Below are 23,270 nucleotides of genomic sequence, written 5' to 3' on the forward strand. Positions count from 1 at the left end.
GTGGCTTGTGTCTTTTTCCCCCACCTGAGAGATCATGCATTGAGATGGGTCTTTCCTTACCTGGGGCTTCCTGCCCACATGCCTCTCACCTTTGGAATTCTTCAGAGCATCACTGTCCAATAAAAATACAATGCGAACCACTGATGTAACTTCAAATCTTCAAGTAGTCACATTAAAAAAGGTAGAAAGAGACAAGTGAAATAAATTTTAATAATACATGAAAGCCAGCATATCCAAAATATTAACATTTTAACATAGAATCAATATAACAGTTATCGAGGTGCCTTGCATTCTTTTCTTCCTACTGAGAAATCCAGGGTGTATTTTCACATCACATTCATTCATGTCTGTGCTCAGTTGTCTTCAACTCTTTGAGACCCCATGGACTGTAGCCCACCAGGCTCCTCTGTCCATGGGATTTCCCAGGCAATACTGGAGTGGGTTGCTATTTCCTCTTCCAGGGGATTTTCCGCACCCAGGGATCAAACCCATGTCTCCTGCAGCTCCTGCTTTGTATCTCTGAGCCCCTGGGAAACTCATTTTACATCACAGTACATCTCAATTCAGACCAGCCCCATTTCAGGCACTTTAGTGGCCAGATAACACAGTGACAAAGGAATCAAGCTTTTCAACCTATAATTAAGAAGGAAACTTTTTTTTTTTTTAATAGGAAAGTGTGTGAAAAGACCACCCAGTGATAAGCCTGTAATGTTTCTTGCACTTGTATTTAAAAATGTTAACAGGTTTCACTACAATCTTCTATTTTTATTTAAGATTAGTTTAAATTTTATACCACAAAGCATTTCCCTGGTGGCCCAGTGGTCAATGCTGTGCACAAGGCAGGGGGCATGAGTTCAATCCCTGATCAGGGAACTAAGATCCCACAAGCTGTGCAGTGTAGCCAAAAAGTAAAAAAATTTAAACAATTAGCAAACAGTTGCAAAGATAGTACAGAGTTTCCATATACTCCACCCCTAGGTCCCCCTATTATTAACATCGCTTGTCACTACGATTCATTGGTCACCACTAACAAATCAACACTGATCTATTACTATTAACTAAACTCCATACTTTCTTGGGATTTCACCATTTTCCCCCATTGTGTGTTTTCATCCTGCCTCCTTTGTTCCCTCTGGTCTGTACGAATTTCTCAGACTTTCCTTGTTTTTGATGACCTTGGCAGTTTTGAGAAGCCCTGGTGGAGCATTTTGCACAACGACGCTCGATTGAGGTTTGTGTGCATGGTGTTCTCATGGTTCATTTGGGGTTCTGAGTTTTGGAAATGAAGAATGCAGACACTCGGTGGCATCCTCATCGCCTAGTGCTGTCAGTATGATCGGTCAACGTGATTTAACAGGGATGAGGTTGACCTTGATCACCTGGCCAAGGTCATGTTTGCTAGGTGTCTCCTATATCAAATCACTTTTTCTGCTTTTCCATACTTGTTCTTTGGAAGCAAGTTACTAAATGCAGCCCACACTTAACACCCTCCTCTTAAATAGCTAGCATGCTGTTTATCTATACTGGCTTTTCTTCATGTCCTTGAAGAGTTTCTCAGCATTTGTAATAAGCTGTCAACACTTTTGCAGTCTGCGTCATCATGCAGCAAGTGAGTGGGCAGAGAAGGTGGGGAGGGTGACCGTGTGTGCTGCACATGTCAGAGAGGGAGGCAGGAAGAGCTTTAATGCATACAATAAATCCAGCAAATGACATTGCAGGAGACACTGCTTACACTTCGAAGTGTAATTCTCCAAATGTTCTAACTGTGACATCATGCGTTTCTTTATTGATAAGTGAAATAGCCATGTGGAGGTAGGTCTCAATATAATTTCAAGGTAGACTGAAGCAATTTAGCAGCAACAGCAGCAGCAGCAATGAACATAAAACATCTTAAGAATTAACGGCCACAATTGCGATAAGAAAAATACATGTGATTTCAACTGCAGTGTTAAGGTTTATGGACCACATTTAAGTAGGAAGAAATGCTAAATTGCAATTAGAGATGAGATGGTTAGATAGCATCGCCGACTCAATGGACATGAACTTGAGCAAACCCCAGGAGAGAGTGAAGGACAGGGAAGCCTGGCGTGCTGCAGTCACTGGAGTTGCAGAGAGCTGGACACAAGTGAATGACTGAACAATGACAATGACAAAAGCAAAGATCCATTTCTCCCTCATCCAAGCACACAACCCCTGAATGTAATCCATGGATCCCTGGTCCAGCTTAAGGGCCCTGCTTTAGACACAGGGGGAGAAGCACACAGGCTCATTCTTTTTCTGCATTCACAGTAAATGCCTGTTCTGTGTCGGGTCCTGTGTGAGAGACAGGAACAAAGGAAATGCAGGCAAGAAGAGTCAGCAGGAAATCACCATCTCAGTGGGCGCATACGCGGCACAGGGCCCCCTAGACCTCCCACGATCAGCTCCTGGGAGCTCAGGCTTCCGTCGTCAAGAGAAGTGAACGCTTGCAGGTGTTTGCATGTATCGGATGCTATTTAGAGATGGTTTGCCAGCTGGGGACCTATTTTCTGTTCTAGCTGCTTGTTTTGGTTTTGATTCCCGGACCCTTGGGTTTCAGCAGCAGCTGGAAGACCAAGTGTACACCAAGACCAACCACATGCAGGCTCTGTATGGGATAACACAGGCCTCCATCTGCCCCTTCCTCCTTCCCCTTCTTTGATACAACCTTACTACTGGTCATTGGCTGGGTCCCTGCCATACTGTGCTCAGTCGTGTCCAACTCTGCGACCCCATGGACTGTAGTCCACCAGGCTCCTCTGTCCATAAGATTCTCCAGGTCAGAATACCAGAGTGGGTTGCCATTTCCTCCTCCAGGGCATCTCCCCAACCCAGGGATGGAACCCATGTCTCTTGCATCTCCTTCGTTGGCAGGTGGATTCTTTACTATTAGTGCCACTTGGGAGGCCCTAGATGTAGCCTAAATCCATGTTGGGCTTCTCAGGCTGCATGAAAACTCAACTGTGTCCCACATGGAATCCAAGGGCAGAAGGGGGAAGTTTGGCTTTCTGAGTTGAAGATGGGATTGGTGAGGAGATAAGCCTCCTGCTTTCTAAGATCAGATTTCCCTGTGTCTCTAAAGCATAAAACCATGGTCCTAACCCAAAGGCTACTTGACCTTCTGGTTCTGGGACCCAGAACTAATCAGGTCTTTGTGTCTTTTAACGAGAAGAATGGGATCAGCCTGATTCAGATGTCTATTTGCTGTCCAATCAACTATGGACATAATAGCATCTCGAGATAATTGCCACTACTGTGATAAGAAAAATACAGATGATTTCAACTGGAGAGGTTAGGGTCTGTGGACCACTTTTGCTATGCTATGCTCAGTTGTGTCCGACTCTTTATGATCCCAAGGACTATAGCCACCCAGGCTCCTCTGTCCATGGGATTCCCCAGGCAAGAATACTGGAGTGGGTTGCCATTTCCTTCTCCAGGGGATCTTCCACACCCAGGGATTGAACCTGTGTTTCTTGTGTCTCCTGCATTCACTGGTGGATACTTTACCACTAGCACCAACTGGGAGGCCCACCTTTGGGTCAGAGGAAATACTATGTTCACACACAGCTGCTGACACAACCTCACTACTGGTCATTGGCTGGGTCCCTGCTGCACTGTGCTCAGTCGTGTCCAACTCTGCAACCCATGGACTGTAGTCCATCAGGCTCCTCTGTCCATAAGATTCTCCAGGCCAGAATACGGGACTGGGTTGCCATTTCCTCCTCCAGGGCATCTTCCTAGCCCAGGGATCGAACTGGGTCACTGCTCTGTGCGGTTAGAGGTTAGTTCATGATACTCCAGCCCCTACCCAACGTACACACGGCAGGGATTCCTAGTAATGGATGTGGTTGTAGCAGGTGAATTGCTATGTCTTTTGAAATTAAATCCATCTACAGGCAAACTCACTGTTGAAGAAAAGGCCCTTCCTCATTCCTGCTCTGAAAAATTTCCTGAATGCCCCGCCCTCTGCAGAAAGCACCGACCATGTGACTTCATGATACGGACAGCCTGCAGAGATGGTATCACTAATAACAGTCATATTTAGCATATTTTATGGTTTCTTTCCCCCTTTTTATCTTTATCTGTGAGGTTGAGTTATCCTTACTTCACAGATAAAAAGCTCACAGAGATGAAATGGCTTCTGCAGCCATTTCTAAAATGGACTATATCACTCTAACCTTTGAAAACAATTGGCTGAGCACATAACTCACACAACCACCTGTTGGCATCTTCAGATTATAGAACAAGGATTAGTTCCTGGGGCTAACAACGTGGAGGACCTTATCGCTTTTATTGCCTGTGGGGACTTTTGTGCACCCGTTAATTAATCCCACCCAGGCAGTGAACTGCTTCTACCGTTTTATCTGGTTCTTAATTCTGTCTCCTTTGCTGGCAGGGTGATATGGTTCTCATTGCTATCAATAAGCCAACCTTTAGCAGCTTCCTCTTCCTCTTTATGCAAACTTCCTTACACTTCATTTCACTCCCCTGGTTCCCAAGGCACCCGGCAATAGATCTCTAGAAAAGTTGTGTCCGACTCTTTGTGACAGTCCCATGGACTATAGCCTACCAGGCTCCTCCGTCCATGAAATTTTCCAGGCAAGAGTACTGGAGTGTGTTGCCACTTCCTTCTCCAGGGGATCTTCCCGAACCAGGGATCGAATCCGTGTCTCCCGCATTGCAGGCAAATGCTTTACCATCTGAGCCACCAGGGAAGCCCAGTAGATCTCTATCCATCCATCAACCCATGCTCCCCAATCCCTGATATGTGCTAGGCTTAGAAGATGCAGTCATGGTCCCAGACCTCCAGGTACCCACAGGATGCGTGCATGCTAAGTGGCTTCAGTCGTGTCCGACTCTTTGGCACCCCATGGACTGTAGCTCTCCAGGCTCCTCTGTCCGTGGGATTCTCCAGGGAAGAATACTAAAGTGGGTTGCCATTCCCTTCTCCAGGGGATATTCCAGACCCAGGATATTCCAAATCCAAGTTTCCTGTAGTTTCCTACAGCTCCTGCATTGTAGGCAGACTGTTTACCACTGAGTCACGGGGAAGCCCACCCACAGGGTACTTGGGAATATAAAAAGACATTGAATAAATGAGTAAGTGAATGAATGCCAAATGTTCATTTTATATTTACATGAGATGTTTTCCAATCTCAACACATTTGCCCCCCTGGTCTTTTCTGTATACCAGAATTCCCATTTCTCAGTGCATTTTCAAACTTTAAGCCATTTTTATTGTCATGTATAAAATATCTGGGACCCTAATGTCCACCATCTGCACATTTACTGGGAGTGTTCAATGTTCCATCATTGCCTCATAATAACTGAAAATACAGGAAAACTCACCCAGTCCACTAAGTCACTTTGCTGATGATTTATTGCTTCAAGGCAAAAAGCTACAAACAGGGAATTTGAGCAATGAAAACTCTTCCTCTTCATATTGGATAAACATGTTCCGTGCGACACAAATCATGAGAAAAATGAGGAATGCTGAAAAATATGACAGATTGCCCAAGTGCTGTTTTCCCTCTATAGGGAAATTCTAAGACATTTCTTCATATGTATTTTTCAGTCACTTACAAAAATGGCAGTGTGTGTGTGTGTGTGTGTGTTAGTCATTCAGTTGTGTCTGACTCTTTGTGACCCCATGGATTGTAGCCCACCAGGCTCCTCTGTCCGTGGGATTCTCCAGACAAGAATACTGGAGTAGGTTGCCATTCCCTTCTTCGGGAGATCTTCCTGACCCAGGGATCAAAACAGGGTTTTCTGCATTGCAGGCAGATTCTTTAATGTCTGAGCCACCAGGAAAGCCTGAAAATGGCAGTCGAAATACTTAAATATTAAGTCATAGTTTGAAAACAGATATACATACACGCGCACACACACACATATGTATACAATGCAGAAATACACAGCAGGCCATTCTGACCATTCAGGACTCCCAGCTGGGCAGAGTTATTACTTCAGTTACTTTGGGTCAAGATAAGTCTTTAAAAATCAGTGACCTAATTTAATGTAATAGTCACAGATTGCATTACTTCCCCGAAATTTGTAGGGATACACAGTATTTAAATGTTAATGAGAGCCTAGATAATCATATCGTTTGAATCTACTTTCTTTGATCACTCTCTGAATCATTTTCAAAGTTAATGTTGCAGCTGTTGTCAGTAAGCCGTTGTCTTGTGCCTTTTGGTTTGCAGGGGTGGGTGGGGGCAGGCTAATTGGGCTTAGCATCAGGAGAGATGGCCCAGGCGTGAGACTAACCTTGGTCGGCAGGTCATTAGCTGTGAAGACACTGAGCAAATACTATCTAAGGGCCTCAGCTCTATCTCTAAAATGGGAAATGATGATACTGCCACAGCTCATAGGCTTGCTCTGAGGATTAAATTAGGTATGCAGTAAAGCACCTAGCCTAAAGCCTGGGAAGTGCTTACCAAATGCTTATGCTAAGGGTTAGCATGCATTAGTGACATGGTAAATTCAGGTCTCCTTTTTCTCACTCATCTTTGCATGCAAGAGATATTCACTCTAAGCACTTATGTGAATTTCTCCGCCAAAGTTTGACTATTCTTTTGTTTACCTTTCCTTGATCCCAGGACATGGGGTTACAAGGGTCTGGAGAAGTGGACACTCCAACAGGCCTCATTCAGGCTCTGCCTGGAGGCCTCCCCCAAATCAAGTTGTTGTTGCTGTCCAGTCGCTCAGTCTTGTCTGACTCTTTGCATCTCTGACCCCATGGACTGCAGCACGCCAGGCTTCCCTGTCCTTCACCATCTCCCAGAGCAAGGCAGAGCGGAATAAGCAGAGATCTGGGTTTCAACTTTTGAGGGCTGATTCCCCAGACTCAAAGAGTCCCAGACTTACCATTTATAAAATGGGAAAGAGATGCTTGCTCAAAATTGCTGCCATGATTAGATAATTCAAAAGTTAGCAGAGGGCTTGGCACCAATTAAGCATTCAATAAAGAAATGTTTTTTTCATCTGGTAACTTTTATTGGAACAGGTTGCACCATGGCTCTGTCTCCTTGCCCATGACTTCAAAACACGAAACTGAGACTTCCTCTTTGGGGCCTGCACAGGACAGATTCATTTCTCAAACCAGGGCATTCTGGCCACCCCATCCCACCCATCCCGGGGATGAAAGCCCCAAGTCCCTCATCCAGGCCTTCTATGATCTTGGAAGCCAAGTTCACGTTCCTGAATTGGGAAGCAAATTCAGTAAGAATCTAGTTCTTGGGTGTCTGCTAAATTTCAAAAGGGGTGAGCCCTCACCTGCCCTTGGAAGCTGTGGGTGGCAGGTGATTTCACTCTACAAAAATCCAACATGATCCATGTGGACTTACAGGAAAGATTATTCATGGAGTAAATTCTCTTCCCTGGTGGTTCAGTGGTAAAGAATCTGCCTGCCAATGCAGGAACCGTGGGTTCGATCCCTGGGTTGGGAAGATCCCCCGGAGAAAGAAATGGCAATCCACTCCAGTATTCTTGCATGGAAAATCCCATGGACAGAGGAGCCTGGTGGGCTACAGTCCATGGGGGCTGAAAAAGAGTCAGACACGAATGAACACCCGAACAACAAAATTCTCTTCACAAAAGAACTCTCGGGCTTTTTTTTCTTTCAATGAACACGTGCCTTTCTTTTGATATTAAATGTCTCTTTTTCTATGGCATTTCAGATTTGGCTGATAAAAATTAGATTGTCATGTACCTTTGGAAGAAAGAGATCTTCTGAACACATGTAGGGACACATACACAATTTCTTTTATTCATCAAATACACATTGAGCACCACTGAATGCCTTGCACCAGGCATTCAGGAGGTCACAGTAAAGAGGACACATTTTCAATCCCTTTCCCCTGTCTAGGAATCCCTCTGCTCACTATTCAGAATTCCCTCATGAAAAAGGCACCGTCCTTCAGTCTGCAGCATCAGGTAACGAAATCATCTTCAAATACACAGTGAGAGTTGGTTCTGATTTGAAGGAGGGAATGATCTAGAGGGGAGTCGTGGATTTCGGTTTATCCTAGATTTTGTCTGATGCTCAGACATCTAAATAATCTGAAAGTCGGATACACTCTTCTCTTGGGAAAGAAGCTGGAGAGACAGTAATAAGAACCAAAAATGACAGGGAGAAGTCGCTTATCCTGACATGTTTTCCTGCTCCGATGCCCTTGGAAGCTCTAAAAGTTGAGGGAAAATACGGGTTACAGAGTCAATCCAGCTTGGATTTGCATCCTGACTACCCCACTGACCCGCTGGGTGACTTCGGTCAAGCTCCCTTACCTCACTGAGCTTCCATTTCACATTTGTAAGAACAGAAATAATCATGGGCCCTTCTCAACACGACTTCCCAGTTTCCATGAGCTAGTGTAATGGTGCACATAAAGTGCTGAGAACAATGTCTGACATGTAGAAGGTACTAAATAAAAGAAATGTAGCAGTAAATATTTATACTTTACTAATAAAATAAATAATAGCCTCATTTCCATTAATAACAACTTTCTCTTCCTTTTAGCATCAAACCCTTTTGGCTTTTCATCCCTGTTAAATATACTTCTGTTTTGAAACAACTGGTAAACTTCTGTCTTTGTACCAGAACTGAGCTTTATGGATCAGTAGACCCACAGTCTGCAAAATGGGTCCCTGAGGCAGAAAGACACATGCCCTGGGCCCAGGGACTCTTGCCACCCCAGGGTGACACAGACTGGACCCACTTCTTGGTTTGTGAACCCACTTCTTGTTTTGACTCACACTCAACCTGGACCCAAGGTTCCCTCAGAGCAGAAGGCTATCACAGGACACCACTCTGAGGGGTCAGAGATGTCGTCCGAGGGGACCCACCAAGTCCTACAACGCCCCAGCATGCAGATGGTCAGGTGTGAGGAGGAGGCTGGCTGAGTGCCCAGTGCTCTGCCCTGTCCGGGAGCAGCAGATTCAGTGCAGGGCTCAGTCGCTCCTTTTGAAAATAGACTGACCATGCTCTGACCCTGGTGACCAGGGACTTCTCCCAGGAACAAGAGGAAGTTTATCAGCTTGCATTTCTCACTGGGATGAGCCCAATGTACACCCTTCAAAGTGCAGGGGTGAAGAGAAACTTAACTGAAATGGGTGAACAGAAACTTAACTGCAACAATGCCTGGATTCATGGACACAACTGTCCATCCAAAAACCGAAACCAAACAACCATTCACCTCATTTAGCAAATATTCGGTGACCATGGTAGGCACAGGTCTTTAGAATGAGAGAGAGCTTTGGTATGCAGTGGTCAAAACTGCTAATTAGGGTCCTTCTTGGCAGGGCCCGAAGAATGGACCAGTCCACTGTCCTAAATCCCCTCTATCCTTCTGAATGGGCCCAGAGAGTCTGGTGGTTTGGTATCTAAAGAAGGAATTAGTGATACCGAAGATCTAGCTGATTCTGTTCCTTGGGACTTGGATCCAGCAGGACTTCCAGTGACTCAGACAGGCCGGATCGGGCTCAGGTATTGTCCAGAGCCGGGCACTTTCTTTGGAGTGTATGTGGGCCACTGCCAAGGAGAAGACCCACTGTCTGGGCCTGAGTGTGCCTCGATGGGTGCTTTGGATGGGTGGAGACAGGACAAGGGGTCATGGGCCTGGGCCTGGATCTGGGTCATTGGAAACGAGTGGGAAGTGGACAAAAGAAGGCTCAGTTGGGGCCTCAGAAGGCTGGCTGCTTTACAAGCACTGGGTCAGCCTCGAGCCCAGGTTCTGTGGCTGCTTAATTGGCAATCTCTGAGAAGTCAGGGTAGGAGTCCAAGTCGGCAAAAATATCGTTGGGATTTCGACAGCTCAGATTGCAGAAGCAAGCGTTAATCCACAGGGCCTGGCGGGAGAAGCCGGGCCCATCGGGACACTGGAAGGAGATGCTGATGGTCTTGGACTTGTAGGGGATACAGCACCGGCTGTCGGTGCACACCCCGCAGTACTTGGGCCGGTAGGTGCGTGTGCTGGTGCAGCCGGCCAGCGTGAAGTTCACGGGCGCTTCTGGCTGGTACACGGCCAGACACTTCTTCCCTTCCTGTGGGAAAGGAGGTTTCAGTTGAGATGCTCAGAGGATCAACAGTTTCAGCTCCAAGCCCTCAATTCTTCCCTTTTCACTCGCCATGCACCCCATCTTACTTTCGGATCTGCAGCATCTTCAAACTAGGAAGGATCACCCCAAAGACAAACAGACCCAGCTGTATTATGCAAGAGGAAACCGAGGGCACAAAGGGACTGCCTTGCCACGGGGCAGCTCTCTCAACCTGCAATTTCCCTTCTTTCCTGCCTCTGCCTTGCCAATGCCCAGGTCAGTTTCTCCAACACAGGATGACTTTGTGGGCTCCTTCAGCCTGCCAAGCGCCCCCTGCTGGTTAGGGGTAGAGCCATCATGGCCTCCAAGACTGGACTCATTTAACCCTAAACTCCTCCTCCTCTGCCTCCCATAGACTCTCACACATACTTTTCATGCAACTTATTCAATTGGACTGGCATTATTTAAAGGGAGCTCTGTGGGGATATGGGCCACTCAAGGGCGAGGCTCTTTCTGCATCCCTACAGTCTAGTTTTCTGCCTGGTACATGGCTCTTGTTTAGTTGCTAAGTTGATTCTGATTCTTTTGAGACCCCCATGGACTGTAGCCCGCTGGGCTCCTCTGTCCATGCAATTTCTCAAGCAAGAATACTGCAGTGGGTCTCCATTTCCTTCTCCAGATCTTTCCGACCAAGGGATCGAACCCATGTCTCCTGCATTGGCGGGTGGGTTCTTTACCACTGAGCCACCAGGGAAGCCCCCGTAGGCATGTACTAAACTCGTTGAATGAATGGCTGTTCTGGTCAACTATGTACCAGCACCCTGCCTGAAATGAGGGTAGAACAGATCCAGGCAATGTGTGGGCCTGAAGCTTATACAGTCTGATAGTTGTCTGCAGTGAAAGTCACTCAGTCATGTCCAGCTCTTTTCGACCCCATGGACTATACAGTCCATGGGATTCTCCAGGCCTGAATACTGGAGTGGGTAACCTATCCCTTCTCCAGGAGATCTTCCTGACCCTAGACGCCTGCCCCTCCCTGGGAGGTGGACCCACCTTGATGTGTGGCCGGAGGTCCACGTCGCACGGCCGCAGGTTGCAGAGGCGGCTCTCCTGCTCAGGCCAGCACCGGGCGTTGACATTGGAGATGCGGGTGGAGACCCCCAGGCCGCAGCTGGTGGAACAGGGGCTCCAGGGGCTGGTGTACGCAATGCAGTTCTTGTGCCACGGCTCTATCTCATCCGTGTTCCCTGTGGGTGGGGACCAGGTGCCTGGTGATTTCCCAGTCTCCATCAGCCCCCCAATCCCTGCCGTCACAACCCTAAGGGCTGGGGTCCCTGAACCTCAGCGAGTGGGCAGTCCCTCTGCTTGGAGGTCAAGTTGGCTTCTAACTAGCACGGGTCCCCAGCGAGAAGAGAACTTGTCATGAGTTCCTCATACTTCTCCAGAGGGAGGACCATCTTTAGAGAGAGGTGACCTGAGTCCAATCCCTGCTCGACCACCTACAGGCTGTGTGATTCTAGACAACTTACTCTGGGCCTCAGGCTCTTCTCTGGAACAATAACATCTGCCCTGCGGGGCTGGTATGGCAATAAAAGGGTCCAGATATTGACCAAGTACACATCAGGCATCTGCAAGGTGCTGGGAATAAAAGGGTAAAAGACACCGGTCCTGCCCCTGCAGAGATGACATTATCTGGGGAAGGTCAAGGGAAGTGCCTGCCCCAGTACTAGAACTTCATCTGAGTGATGTTCAGGGCATCGTGGCTAAGGGGACACGCAGGCTTCAGGGGCAAATTGTCTGAGTTCGGCTCTTAGCGCCGCCCCTTAGCATCTGGATAGCTTCCAATAAACTGGCTCCCACCTCCAAGCCCCAGGCTCCCCACCTGTAAGTGGGGTTGACAACAGCACCTCCCTGCCTCCTGTCCCTGGTTATGGATAGAAAATACAGGTTCAGGCACGTGACAGGGCTCAAAAGCTGTCCCCGTCCTTAGTAAGCCCTCGGGAAGTGGGAACTGAACCCCAACCCTTGGCTGGTTCTTTCAATGGATGTATCCTGGCAAGCAGAACACGGGGAGTGCTCATAAGTGTCTAAGAAATGGAGTGAGCTGAGAAAGGGAGTGAGCTGAGAGGTGGAGACAGGTGAAGAGCCAGGGAGACCAAGGAGCCATCTCACAGAGGGATGGAGCAAGATACACAAGAAAAGGACTTGTGTATTTTTATCAGGAAGCCGGTCCTTCCTGATAACACACAAGCCCAGAAGCCAGAGAGGGGAGCCTGCACGGAGAGACAGCAGGTGCGCCGGGGAGATGGATCTACGAATGCAGAGATGAATGAGTGAGAGAAGAGGATGCTGGGAGACAGGAGACAGCAGAGGCCTTTGAGGACTGACGGACTGAAGAGAGGAGGCGGGATGGGAGGGAGGCGGCGGTGGGGAAGGATTTGCCGAGGAGGATAAAAGGCTTTGGTTTCTAGGTCACCCACTCGGCAGGCGCTCTGCTTGTGCTCGGTCAGGCGGCGGTCACTGGGCCACACACACTGACGCGGTGGGCAGGCCGCCGCCGCCCCCGGCCCGACCCGGTGGCTCTGTTCTAGGAGGCCCGCTGGGGACCGACTGAGCTGGCCATCCCCTCCTCCGCGGGCTGGAGCGGCCCTCCCCGCGCCCCGCGCCCGTGCCCGCACCCACCGGAGGTGCCCGTGTGGCGCGGCGCCGTCTTGCGGGGCCTCCTGGCGTCGTCTTCGCACACCCACTGCTCGCAGCAGCGCCCGGGCAAGCTCACCCGCTGGGGCCGGCGGCACCAGAGGCGCGGGGGCCGCGCGCGCAGGCACAGCGGCGTGCAGCCCACCGCGCCGCCCACGCACGTGCAGCGGTACTTGCAGCTGGGCTGGAAGGACTGGCCGTTGTTGTAGCGCACGCCGTCCAGCACGCAGCCCACGCCAACCACCTCTGCGGACACAGGCGCAGAGGGTCAGGCCGGCCGAGGGGCTGGGCGGACCCGCAGGGCAGCCCCCTGCCGCTGCATCACGCGCCCCCGCACCCCACCCCGCACCCCACTCCCCGGGGTCCCCATCGTGGAGGAGGGCCTGGCCCGCTGCTCTGGCCAGTTTGGTGGGACCTGAGCGGAGGGTGTGGCAGCCCATTTAACCTGCGCAGAAACACCCGGTGCTGTCTGGAGGGCTGGACGGAGGGGTGGGAGGCTACAGCCTGGCCAGGACTGGGACCCCAGGCAGCTAGCCCGGTGTCCTGTCCCAGCAAGTGGCACAAAGCCTGGTCCTGACAGTTATCCACCTCGAGGGTCACAGTTTGTGAGAGGAGGCCGAGGCGATGGGAAACCCGTCACAACACTTTGGAAGAGACTGGGTTCATTCAATGCCTGTTTGTGGAGTGTGGTAGGTGGTGGGGATTTAGTAGTGAAGGAAGGAGACAAAAGCCTCGCCCTCAATGAACTTGTGCTTGTGTGCTTAGTCACTCAGTCGGATCCGACTCTTTGGGACCTTATAGACTGCAGCCCGCCAGGCTCCTCTGTCCATGGGGATTCTCCAGGCAAGAATACTGGAGTGGATTGCCATGCCCTCTTCCAGGGAATCATCCCAATCCAGGAACTGAACCCAGGTCTCCCACATTAATGGCAACCCACTCCAGTATTCCTGCCTGGAAAATCCCATGGACAAAGGAGCCTGGTCGGCTACAGTCCATGGGGTCGCAAAGAGTCCACACTGAGCGACTTCACTTTCACTTTTCACTTTCATGCATTAGAGAAGGAAATGGCAACCCACTCCAGTGTTCTTGCCTGGAGAATCACAGGGACGGGGAGCCTGGTGGGCTGCCGTCTATGGGGTCGCACAGAGTTGGACACAACTGAAGCGACTTAGCAGCAGCAGCAGCAGCAGAGCGTTGATGGGGACATGAAAGCAGGGAGTTGGGAGAGGGAGGGGCAAGGTTGCAGATTTAAACAAGGTGGGTAGCCAGGGCCTCAGAGAGGTGATGATGTTTCAGCAAAGATAGAAAGGAGGCAGGGAGCTGAGCTGCCCAGGTGTTGGGAGAGAAGCCTTCTAGGCAGGGAAGGGACGTAGGCAGCTGGGAAGGCCTGGGGTGGGAAAGGGTAGGGGAGGGAGGGACAAGGGCTGGAGGCAGGAGAGAGAGGGCTTCCCCGGAGGCTCAGAGGAAAACGCAAAGCTCTTAGAGCCTGGAACTCCGGTTGATACACAGTATGTGCTCAGTGAGTAATGATGAATCAGTGATATGAATTATGCTTCACAAAAACCTTGATGGTGCTGAGTTGAGGACAGACCGACGGGGTTTGGAAAGAGTCAGAAGGTCATGCTGGGGAGTCCAGATAGGAGGCGGTGGTGCTTGGACCATAGATGGGCAGCCAGGAGGAGAAGGGCCCGCTTCTGGGTCTATTTGGAGGGACTCGCTGACAGGTGGGATGTGAGGATGAGAGGAGAATCAGGAAGGACTCCTAGTTCTATGTCCCAAGCCCTGGAAGGAGGGGGATGCTCTGTCCTCAGAAGAGCAAGGTTGGGGTGGGTGGCCTCAAGCTCTTCCCTAGACTCGAGATGCCTGGTTGACTTCAGAGTGGAGCCAGTTCTGCAAGCTTGGAGCTCCAAGAAAGATGTGGGGATACTGGGCTCTGACCAGCATCCCAGCCTTCCATGTCAGTCCCATTCTGAGGACGGTGTCTAGAAGTGCAGACAGAGATGCCAGGGCAGCCAGGGTGCTCACCCCAGGAGGGCTGGTCTGCCAGTAGTTCCAGTGTATCTCCTGGATTCACCTGAAGCTGAACCGTCACCACCATCATCATCCCTGTATCTCACAGGAGGGAAGGTTCTTGGTCACCCAACCCGCTTTGTGTTAGGCTTCCTTGCATTGCTGACTTCATCTCAGAAGGAAAAGGGACCATGTCATCACCTGCATTTTCACCTGCTGCACACCTGCGTCTCAGTGAGGTTGAGTCACACACCTGAAGAGACAGCGCTCGGCTCAGCGGAGCGGAGGGGACAGGATCACAGCCTGTGGGGATGCTGGGGTGACTGCTGGCTTTCCTGGGAGGTGATTGATCTGGGGGAGGAGGGACGGGCAGGAAGGGCGCTAACACTGCCCGTCCCATCTGGAGCCAGGCACCATCTGATAAGTAATCTCACGCAGTCTCACGGTGACTGTCCTAGAAGAGCTTTGTTTTCTTTCTTTGGCAGAGGGGGAGCTGGGTGGGTGAGGGGAACAGTGATTCATCTGCTCAAGGCCCCCCAGATGGTGTCTGATGAGGCTGCACCCCCCCAAGCTCTGACTCCACTGTCCATTTCCTTCCATCGGATACCAGTAAAGGAGGGGAAATAGGAAAGCAAAACAGTGAGTGAATCACCTAGTGAATCACTCGTCTTTTGTTCTGAGTCAGCCTGGCCTCGCCCTCTCACTCCAGGGACAGAGTGCGCTCGTGTGTGTTGGTGGATGGGAGATGGAGTGCTGAAGGCAGTCTCTGCCCCTGGGTGTGGGAACTTTGGGTGGCAAGGGCACTGCTGGGTGCTGGGAGCCTTAGCACAGTGGTTCTCATCGCCAGCAGCACAATGGCACTACCCAGGGGGGCTCTTTAAAATCATGATGCCCACACCACACCCCAGTACCTGGGGGTGGACCTGGGCTTTGGTATTTTTACTTTTTTATTTTTTGGCCTTGGTAGCTCCGCAGGTGAATCCAGTTTGCAGCCAAGATTGGGACCATTTGCCTCCGGAAGTTGTTCACAGTCTCCTGGGAGGTTTGGGAGGTGGGGGCAAAGATGGATGGTGGGTGGCAGCGATGGCCCTACCAGCGGACTCTGGCACCCCTTCCTTATTCGGTTTCTTTACAGCTGATTGAAGGACCAGCTTCTGATCAGGTGGGGAAGCTGGCTGAGCCTCCTTCACCATTCAGACTTTCGGGTCCATTCAGGCATGACCTGGTGGGCTTTCCTCTTATTGAGGGACTTCTGGGAATTCAAGTCACCTTGCTGTGCCATCCAGACCTTTACTCTTCTCGCTCCACCCCTGGTCAGCTTCCTGGGAGCAAGGACAGTGGGCCATGCCTTGTTGTAACCCCACTGATGTACCGTCACTAACCTGTGTTCATTATGGGTGAATGAATCAGTGGGTAGAGGGATGGAAATCAGGTGGGGTTAGCCCTACTCTGTATTGGGCTTCTCCCATGTATCAAGTACTTGACATCCAAACCACCCAAAAAGACAGGCATTATTCATTGCATTTTCCTTGATGAGGAAACTGACATTTAAAAAGGTTAAGCAGTTTCCCTAAACCCATTGTGTTGGTTGATGATGTTGCTGAGGTTTGAACTTAGGTTGTTTAGCTTCAAACACCATGTGTGGATTTTCTGTTCCTTTACTCATCAGAGGAGGGAGTCAGAGCTTGAAACTAGCCCTGCCCCCCCAAACTCTGAGGATAACCCTAGACAAAGCTAAGGGGACGTTTACAAAGGAAATTTGAAGCAATATTCAAGAGCAACTGATCACATTTTAGGCTCCTGTGAAATTCTTTGTTTAGCCTCAGCCATCATACAGAGTTGGTTCGATCAAGCTCCTTAAGTGACGTGCCCATGATCACGTAGCCAGCAAGTGGCAGAGCCAGGATTCAAAACCCCAAGCCTGTCTGCCTGTACATGTCATGATCCTTCCAGCAAACCACACTGCCCTCAATCCTGACCCAGTTGCACTGAATGCAGACTCATATTTGCACAACCAAAATAGCCAAACAGTTTAATTCGGAGGTCACTCTCTGCCCACAGATGTATTTAGCTTGGCTCACGGAGTGTGTTTTAAAAAATGTTTTGAATGCGTTGCCAGAATTACAAATCATACATGAACCTGGATTTTGTTTTCTGGATTCTCTTGAAAGGTGAGTAGGCTAGACCAGATCAGGCTCCCTTTTCTGCCGGACCTCAGTGGCTAAAGGTTACGTGCATTAGTCTGCCGTAGTCCCCACCATCCCCTCTTTGAGTCGTTTAAGGCACTCTTGCAATTTGGTTTTTACTGCCTTGTCCTGGCCTAATTACAAACACATCGCTAAGGACAGATTTAGCCTGTCCTGGGGAATGTCCATTGGTTGTTGGCCATCTGCTAACAGATTTTTCTATGTAAATAACCTCTTCTTTCTTTTTCCCCTCTGGCCCCCAAATATCTCCTTCTCTATAGCTCTCAGACCCTGGACTATTTTCTTTACTGCATTAGGGTTCCATGAATTTAGACACTATGGCAGTATTTCTGAGAAGATGTTCCATAGAACATGGGGGAATCGTATGTGTGTGTGTCTGTGTGTATATGGTGTGCAGGTGGGTGATTGGGTAAAAATCTGCCTGGAAAAAAGTATTCACTGTGCAAACAAGTTTAAAAAGTCTTCCTATGATAGCTCTGTTTTTGGAATTTCACAATGGATGTGGACATTTGACACCTCTGAAAAAGTCTGTCCCCTTGTTGAACCTTATTTATTCCAATGTCTGTAGACCTCTGTGACTGGAGAACCCTTGGCCCGTGCCATATTTATTACAGTATCCTGAAATCCACCGTCTGCTTTCCAAATGCAAGGAAAGAAGCTACACGGAGACTCATGATGAGGGGGAACCGAGAGGCTATGTTGAGTGAAGAGGTGACATATAAGGAGGTAGGGGAGTGGAGTAGAGCGAGGTGATTTTCCAGGTCCTGGGTGGTAGAGACAGGCAGGAGAGGCACTTGTGGGTCTGCAGAGTCTATGGGTCCATGAGAGAATGTCTATAAAATTGTGGTGCCTGGCATGTGGTGAGGTGTCAGTGCAACTTTAGAGACTCATATAGTCACAATGAGTTGCCTTGAAGGACAGCTGTAAAGAGGGAAAGAAAGGAAACAGTCCCGTAGAAGTGGAGGGGACTCTGGTGCAAGAGGGCTCAGCCTGGTCTCCTCACCTGGGTACAGGGAGAGAGTATGTGAGCGACTGTACACTGTGGCCGTCAGTCTCAGAGCCGAGTATGAGCGTCACCCAGGGAGCTTGTTGAAGGTTGTCGATTCCCACCCCCACTGCCAAAGAACTGGAGTGAGTGGGGTGGGGCTCAGAAAAACATTTTTAACCAACATGTCAGATGATTCTATGCAGATGGAATCTGCAAGCTCTCTTTGAACACGCTAGTTTGTGGGGCTAATAAGTCTCTGTAAAAGGGGGCAACATGGAAAGATGGGAGAATCAGTGATGGTTACTTGGAACGAAAGATGACTTGATATGAAGGTTGAAGCAGGAATTAATGTCAAAAGAGCAGAAGGAGCTCATAGATTAACCATAAATCCCTAAGTATCTTGACTTGAAATTATATGTATAATCCTCATCAATGACACTTCAGGAAATATAATGAGTTAGCTGAAGATACGGAGAAGGCAATGGCACCCCACTCCAGTACTCTTGTCTGGAAAATCCCATGGATGGAGGAGCCTGGTAGGCTTCAGTCCACGGGATCGCTAAAAGTCGGACACCACTGAGCGGCTTCACTTTCACTTTTCACTTTCATCCATTGGAGAAGGAAATGGCAACCCACTCCAGTGTTCTTGCCTGGAGAATCCCATGGACAGAGAAGCCTAGTGGGCTGCAGTCCATGGGGTCGCACAGAGTCCGACACAACTGAAGCAACTTAGCAGCAGCAGCAGCAGCAGTAGCTGAAGATGACAGTCTGCTGTGTGTGAACATGCAGAGTCATGGGCATGAGGAAAGCTTGATTCAGCCTTAAGGGAAGGAGTTCTTGAGTTTATGAGGCTTTGTGTAAATTTTCAGAAGTTAAGCTGCTGCCATGATGCCTATTTGGGCTTCCCTGGGGGCTCAGACAGTAAAGAATCTGCCTGAATGCAGGAGACCGGGTCCAATCCCTGGGTTGGGAAGATCCCTTGGAGAAGGGAATGGCTACCCACTCCAGTATTCTGGCCTGGAAAATTCCGTGGACTGTATAGTCCATGGAGTCTCAAAGAGCTGGACATGATTGAGCAACATTCACATCACTTCCTGATGCCAGTTTACCTCTTTTCATCATACTGATCATGTATATTGAATAAACGCTCATATGTTCAAGATCATATGACTCAAGGCCAGTCCAGATAGAAGCAGGAGACCAGAAAGCCTCAGAAAGGGGGTCTCTGGGAACAACAAAGGAAATGATATTACCCTTTGAAGAGCAAACAAATAACAAAAAGCAATAGCCTCTCCCCCAGCATGGGGCTATTATAAAGACCAAGAGCAAGTAGAAACTCCAGGAAAAACAAAAAAACTTCATAATAAAGGAAATTCAATCAAGTTTACTACCTCATGCTTCAGCAAAAACCATTTACATCGTCCTAATATTGTACATAGTGGTCAAATAGTGGTTTATAATAAAAAATGTGACAATGATATTGGAAGCTGCGGGGGGCAGTGTCAGGCAGTATTAAGGAGCTAAGTCATCAGCTATCATATAGGATCATGCACAGTTACAGATTGTGCACAGTTGGTATTTTAAGCTGATCAAGATATAACAGAAGAGATGCATTGAATAGTTGCAATTACCAGAAGAAAGGGCCGAAAAGTTAAAAGTGACTGTAGTGAACTAAAGGAAGGTGGGTGGGTGGTAGGAAGAGATGGTTTCAGGCTGCTGCTTTTTGTTCTTTCAAGGTTACTGAATGTTTTAATACCAGATTATGTTCATTGACAATGTTACTAAAATATCTGGAACCCCGCAGGGTCCTGGTGCCTCTGGGAGGTCACGGGCGGCCTGCAAAGAGTTCTACCTCGAGGAGAACAGAACCAGGCTTAGGTCTCTCCTGGTGGATCCTTCTTCCCTGGACTCATCCATGGATGGAGGCCAGAGAAGACAAGGTCCAGATGCAAGAGGAATGCTGCGTCCCTCCCTGCTCAGCCTCTGGCCCGTCATCATGGACTGGGGTCGGGGGGAGTGGGTTTGGGTACCTCCTGCAGAACCAAGCCTGGCCAGAGGAAGGGCTATGGATGGCGGGGGGTGCTGCGGGCCAGAGCTGGGGGCTGGGGCTGGCCGATGGTGGGCGGGGCTGGCCGGTGGTGGGCGGGGTCTCACTTACGTGCACACACGCCTACTGCGTACCTCGGGTGGTCCCCGCTGTAGTCGCAGTAGAGGCCGCGGTGGGGGTCGCAGACCGCAGCCTCTGTGCAGTTGTCCCCCAGCTGCTGGGCACACATCTTGCAGCACTCGCAGCCATCCGTGATGAGGCTGACGCCCAGCGGGCAGCGTGGCGGGGCCGCTGGGCACTCGCACGGCCACTTGCAGAACTGGGGGCGTGAGGAGGTGTCCTCCAGCGGGGCCGGGGTGGGGCCCATGGCTGTGGGAGCTGGAGGGAGGGCCTGCGGGGGAGAGAAGATGTAAAGGAGGCTGCCCGGAAGAGGGGTCCCAGGCCAAAGGCTGGCGGTCGCCTCCCCATCTTCACGGGGTTCCAAAGGTTTACGTCACATTCCATTTCTCTGCCGTGCTTTGGGTGGCCAGACACCTCCTGTCTCCTCACTAGCATGGAGGAGCTGGCATTAGCACACGTGAAGCCAGCTGCCCGAATTCCCCTGCTTGGGCGTGCTGGGTCAGGCTCCGTGTCAGCTCTCTGAGCCCATGGGTGTCTCCTTCCCCTCTGATCATCCCGCTACCTGGGAGGTCAGTGAGTCGGCCTCCTTTGCAGATGAGAGAGCTGCGGCTTTGAGAAAATGCCTTCTGATGAGTCACGCTGTGGGTGCAGCCCCAAAACCCGACTCTCTCTCCACCCCATTGCCCTTTTCTTTATGTCCTAAGGATCCACCCTCTCTGTGCTAAGGGTCCTTAAGAGCTGACTCATATATTTTTTTTAAATTGAAGTATAGTTGATTTACACTGTTGGATTAGTTTCACGTATATTCAGTTACATATATTAACTGTATTCATTATACAAATGTGTGTACTGTGTACACAGTTACACACAGTGATTCATGTTAGGAGGTTGGTTGGTTGGTTGGTTGATCAGAGGCTAAGTCATGTCTGACTCTGCCACCACTTGGACTGTAGCCCGCCAGGCTCCTCTGTCCACAGGATTTCCCAGGCAAGAATACTGGAGTGGGTTGTCTTTTTCCTTCTCCAGGGGATCTTCCTGACCCAAGATCGAACCTTTGTCTTCTCCATTGGCAGGCAGAGTCTTCACTACTGAACCTGCAGGAAAGCCCTTTATACATAGTCTGTATGTGTTAATCCCAAACTCCTAATTTATCCCTCCCTCTTTCCCTTTGGTAACAGTGAATTTGTTTTCTATGCCTGTGGGTCTATTTGTTTTGTTAATAAGTTCATTTGTATCTTATTTACAGCTTCCACATACAGACGACATGCATATGTACAGCCAGGATTCGGCCAGCCGACCTGTCATCCTATTATTATCATTATTAATTCCTTTCCCCTCTCAGCACCGGGAAGGGGCTGCAGGGGGCGGCGGTGGCAGCGGGTGTCCAGCCTCGTGGTTCCTGCTGCTGGCCCGCTGTGCCCCCGTGGGGAGAGGACTGATCCTGTGTCCAGTGCCAGCCCTGTAGAGAGGGGTCTGATTTTGTGCTCAGTGTGGTGGACACCCACTCCACTTCTCTCCACCCATGCTCCTTCCCAGAGCCCCATTCCCATCCACAGGCAATATATTCATCTATATCCTGGCAGATATGATGGACAAGACAACAAGCGCATGGGGAATGGGAGATAAGCCCCAAAGAGCATTTCTGTGCTGCAGATGAGGCTGATGGAAAGGGAAGCGGCTCTGGGGCCATTATTACCAGCTTCAAACTGCCTGTATCTCAGAGATCCAGTCACCTGCCCAGCCCCTCCATCCTGGCCCCTCACTCTTTACCCTGGAGGAAACCTTGGCCCAGAGAGGAGGAGAATTGCCTGAGGATGGAGAGTGAGGACTGTAGGCACCTCCCAGCCATTTCCCCACCCCCAGGCTGGTGGTCCCTGCTGGAGAGGCTCCTGTCTGGGGCTTCTCAGCAGTGACTCCTGAATTCTGAGGTTAGCAGAGGTGGGGGGCCCCACAGACCGTCCCCGCCATCCTGAACCAGAGGAACCCTGCTCTGTGGGTTTAAAGATCTGCATTTTCCTTCTTTGAACAAAACAGATGCTGAGCTATTTAGACAGATTCTTTTCTCTCTTCCTGGAGAGGAAAAGAAAGAAAAAGAAAGTGAAGTCGCTCAGTCGTGTCTGACTCTTTGCGACCCCATGGATTGTAGCCTGCCAGGATTCTCCATCCTTGGGATTTTTCAGGCAAGAGCACTGGAGTGGGTTGCCATTTCCTTCTCCTGGAGAGGAAACCGAGACCCAAAGAGGCAGAGGGTGTCCAAGATGACATGGCCACGTCATGGCTTAGATACCAGTGACTCTCCCAGCTCTCATCTCTGCACCCTTGACCTCTGCCCACTCTTTCAGTCACTCAGTGAACATTTGCTGAGCTAGTTCACCGTCTTGCTTCTGTTTTAAGCATTTGAAGATGAACTTAAGCATCTCCTGTGGTACGGGACCATGGCTTATGGGAGAGATAGACGATAGAGGTGATTTATTACAACATGAGGCTGCATGGAGAGTGGGGGCACCAGGGCAGCCCCAGGAGCCCTCCAACCACCAGCGCAGGAAGCTCTCTGCTGAGGTGAGTGGTCCACATCCCTGCGCCCTTGGCTGTAAGAACCAGAGGCCAGAAGAGGTGGTGCAGATTGAAGGGCTGGATTAGTTGGGCTCTGGGTTCTAAGTTTGGCACCAGACAAGTGCGGTAAATGTCGATTTGAAAAAGGGCCTTTGAAAGTCAAAAACGCAAACCTTGATTTGAGGTTTTGGTCACCTCTGTGCTTGGATTCAAGTGCTGGCAGGGGACAGATTGCTCTGGGGTTGGCAGTGTGGTCTGTTTTCATCTGGAAGTCATTTGGTTTGCTTACACTTGTTTGCTTTTCTTCAAAAAACACATGGCAGAGCAAAACATCACACCCGTAAATCAATGAACCCACACACACAGGCACGCACTGACACCCTCCTCTTTCTGGCTCCATGGAGAGAGACTTGTCCTAGTCAGATTGTGACACCGGAGGCCCGGAGATTTATGAGAACCGCCCCCCGCCCATCCCCCGCCTCCGGGCCATCTCTGACAGCTCCTAGACCCTAGAGACCTATTCTTGGCACAGCAAACAAAAAAAAGCCCTCTCCTCCAGAAGGCTTGCGTGCCTTTTCCAGGTTGCTTTAGAAGT

The 23,270-nt window shown here is 49.9% G+C and overlaps 1 protein-coding gene across 2 annotated transcripts in view; it reads right to left on the bottom strand.

Moving 5' to 3' along the window:
• Window positions 1–7,760: 7,760 nt before the first annotated feature.
• CCN4 (cellular communication network factor 4) overlaps window positions 7,761–23,270 on the bottom strand; it is a 31,837-nt gene continuing 16,327 nt past the window's right edge. Inside the window, exons 2-5 of one of the 2 annotated variants that reach the window (XM_061438542.1) lie at window positions 20,114–20,393; window positions 12,736–12,996; window positions 11,107–11,300; window positions 7,761–10,059 (exon numbers count right to left, since the gene is read on the bottom strand). In XM_061438542.1, the coding sequence (XP_061294526.1) occupies window positions 9,760–10,059; window positions 11,107–11,300; window positions 12,736–12,996; window positions 20,114–20,393 (1,035 nt within the window). In that variant the 3' untranslated portion in view covers window positions 7,761–9,759. The remainder of the gene's footprint in view (window positions 10,060–11,106; window positions 11,301–12,735; window positions 12,997–20,113; window positions 20,394–23,270) is intronic. The other variant, XM_061438543.1, reaches the window with a different exon arrangement.

The sequence above is a fragment of the Bos javanicus genome, chromosome 14 (assembly GCF_032452875.1).
Source record: "Bos javanicus breed banteng chromosome 14, ARS-OSU_banteng_1.0, whole genome shotgun sequence".
NCBI classification, from domain to species: domain Eukaryota; kingdom Metazoa; phylum Chordata; class Mammalia; order Artiodactyla; family Bovidae; genus Bos; species Bos javanicus.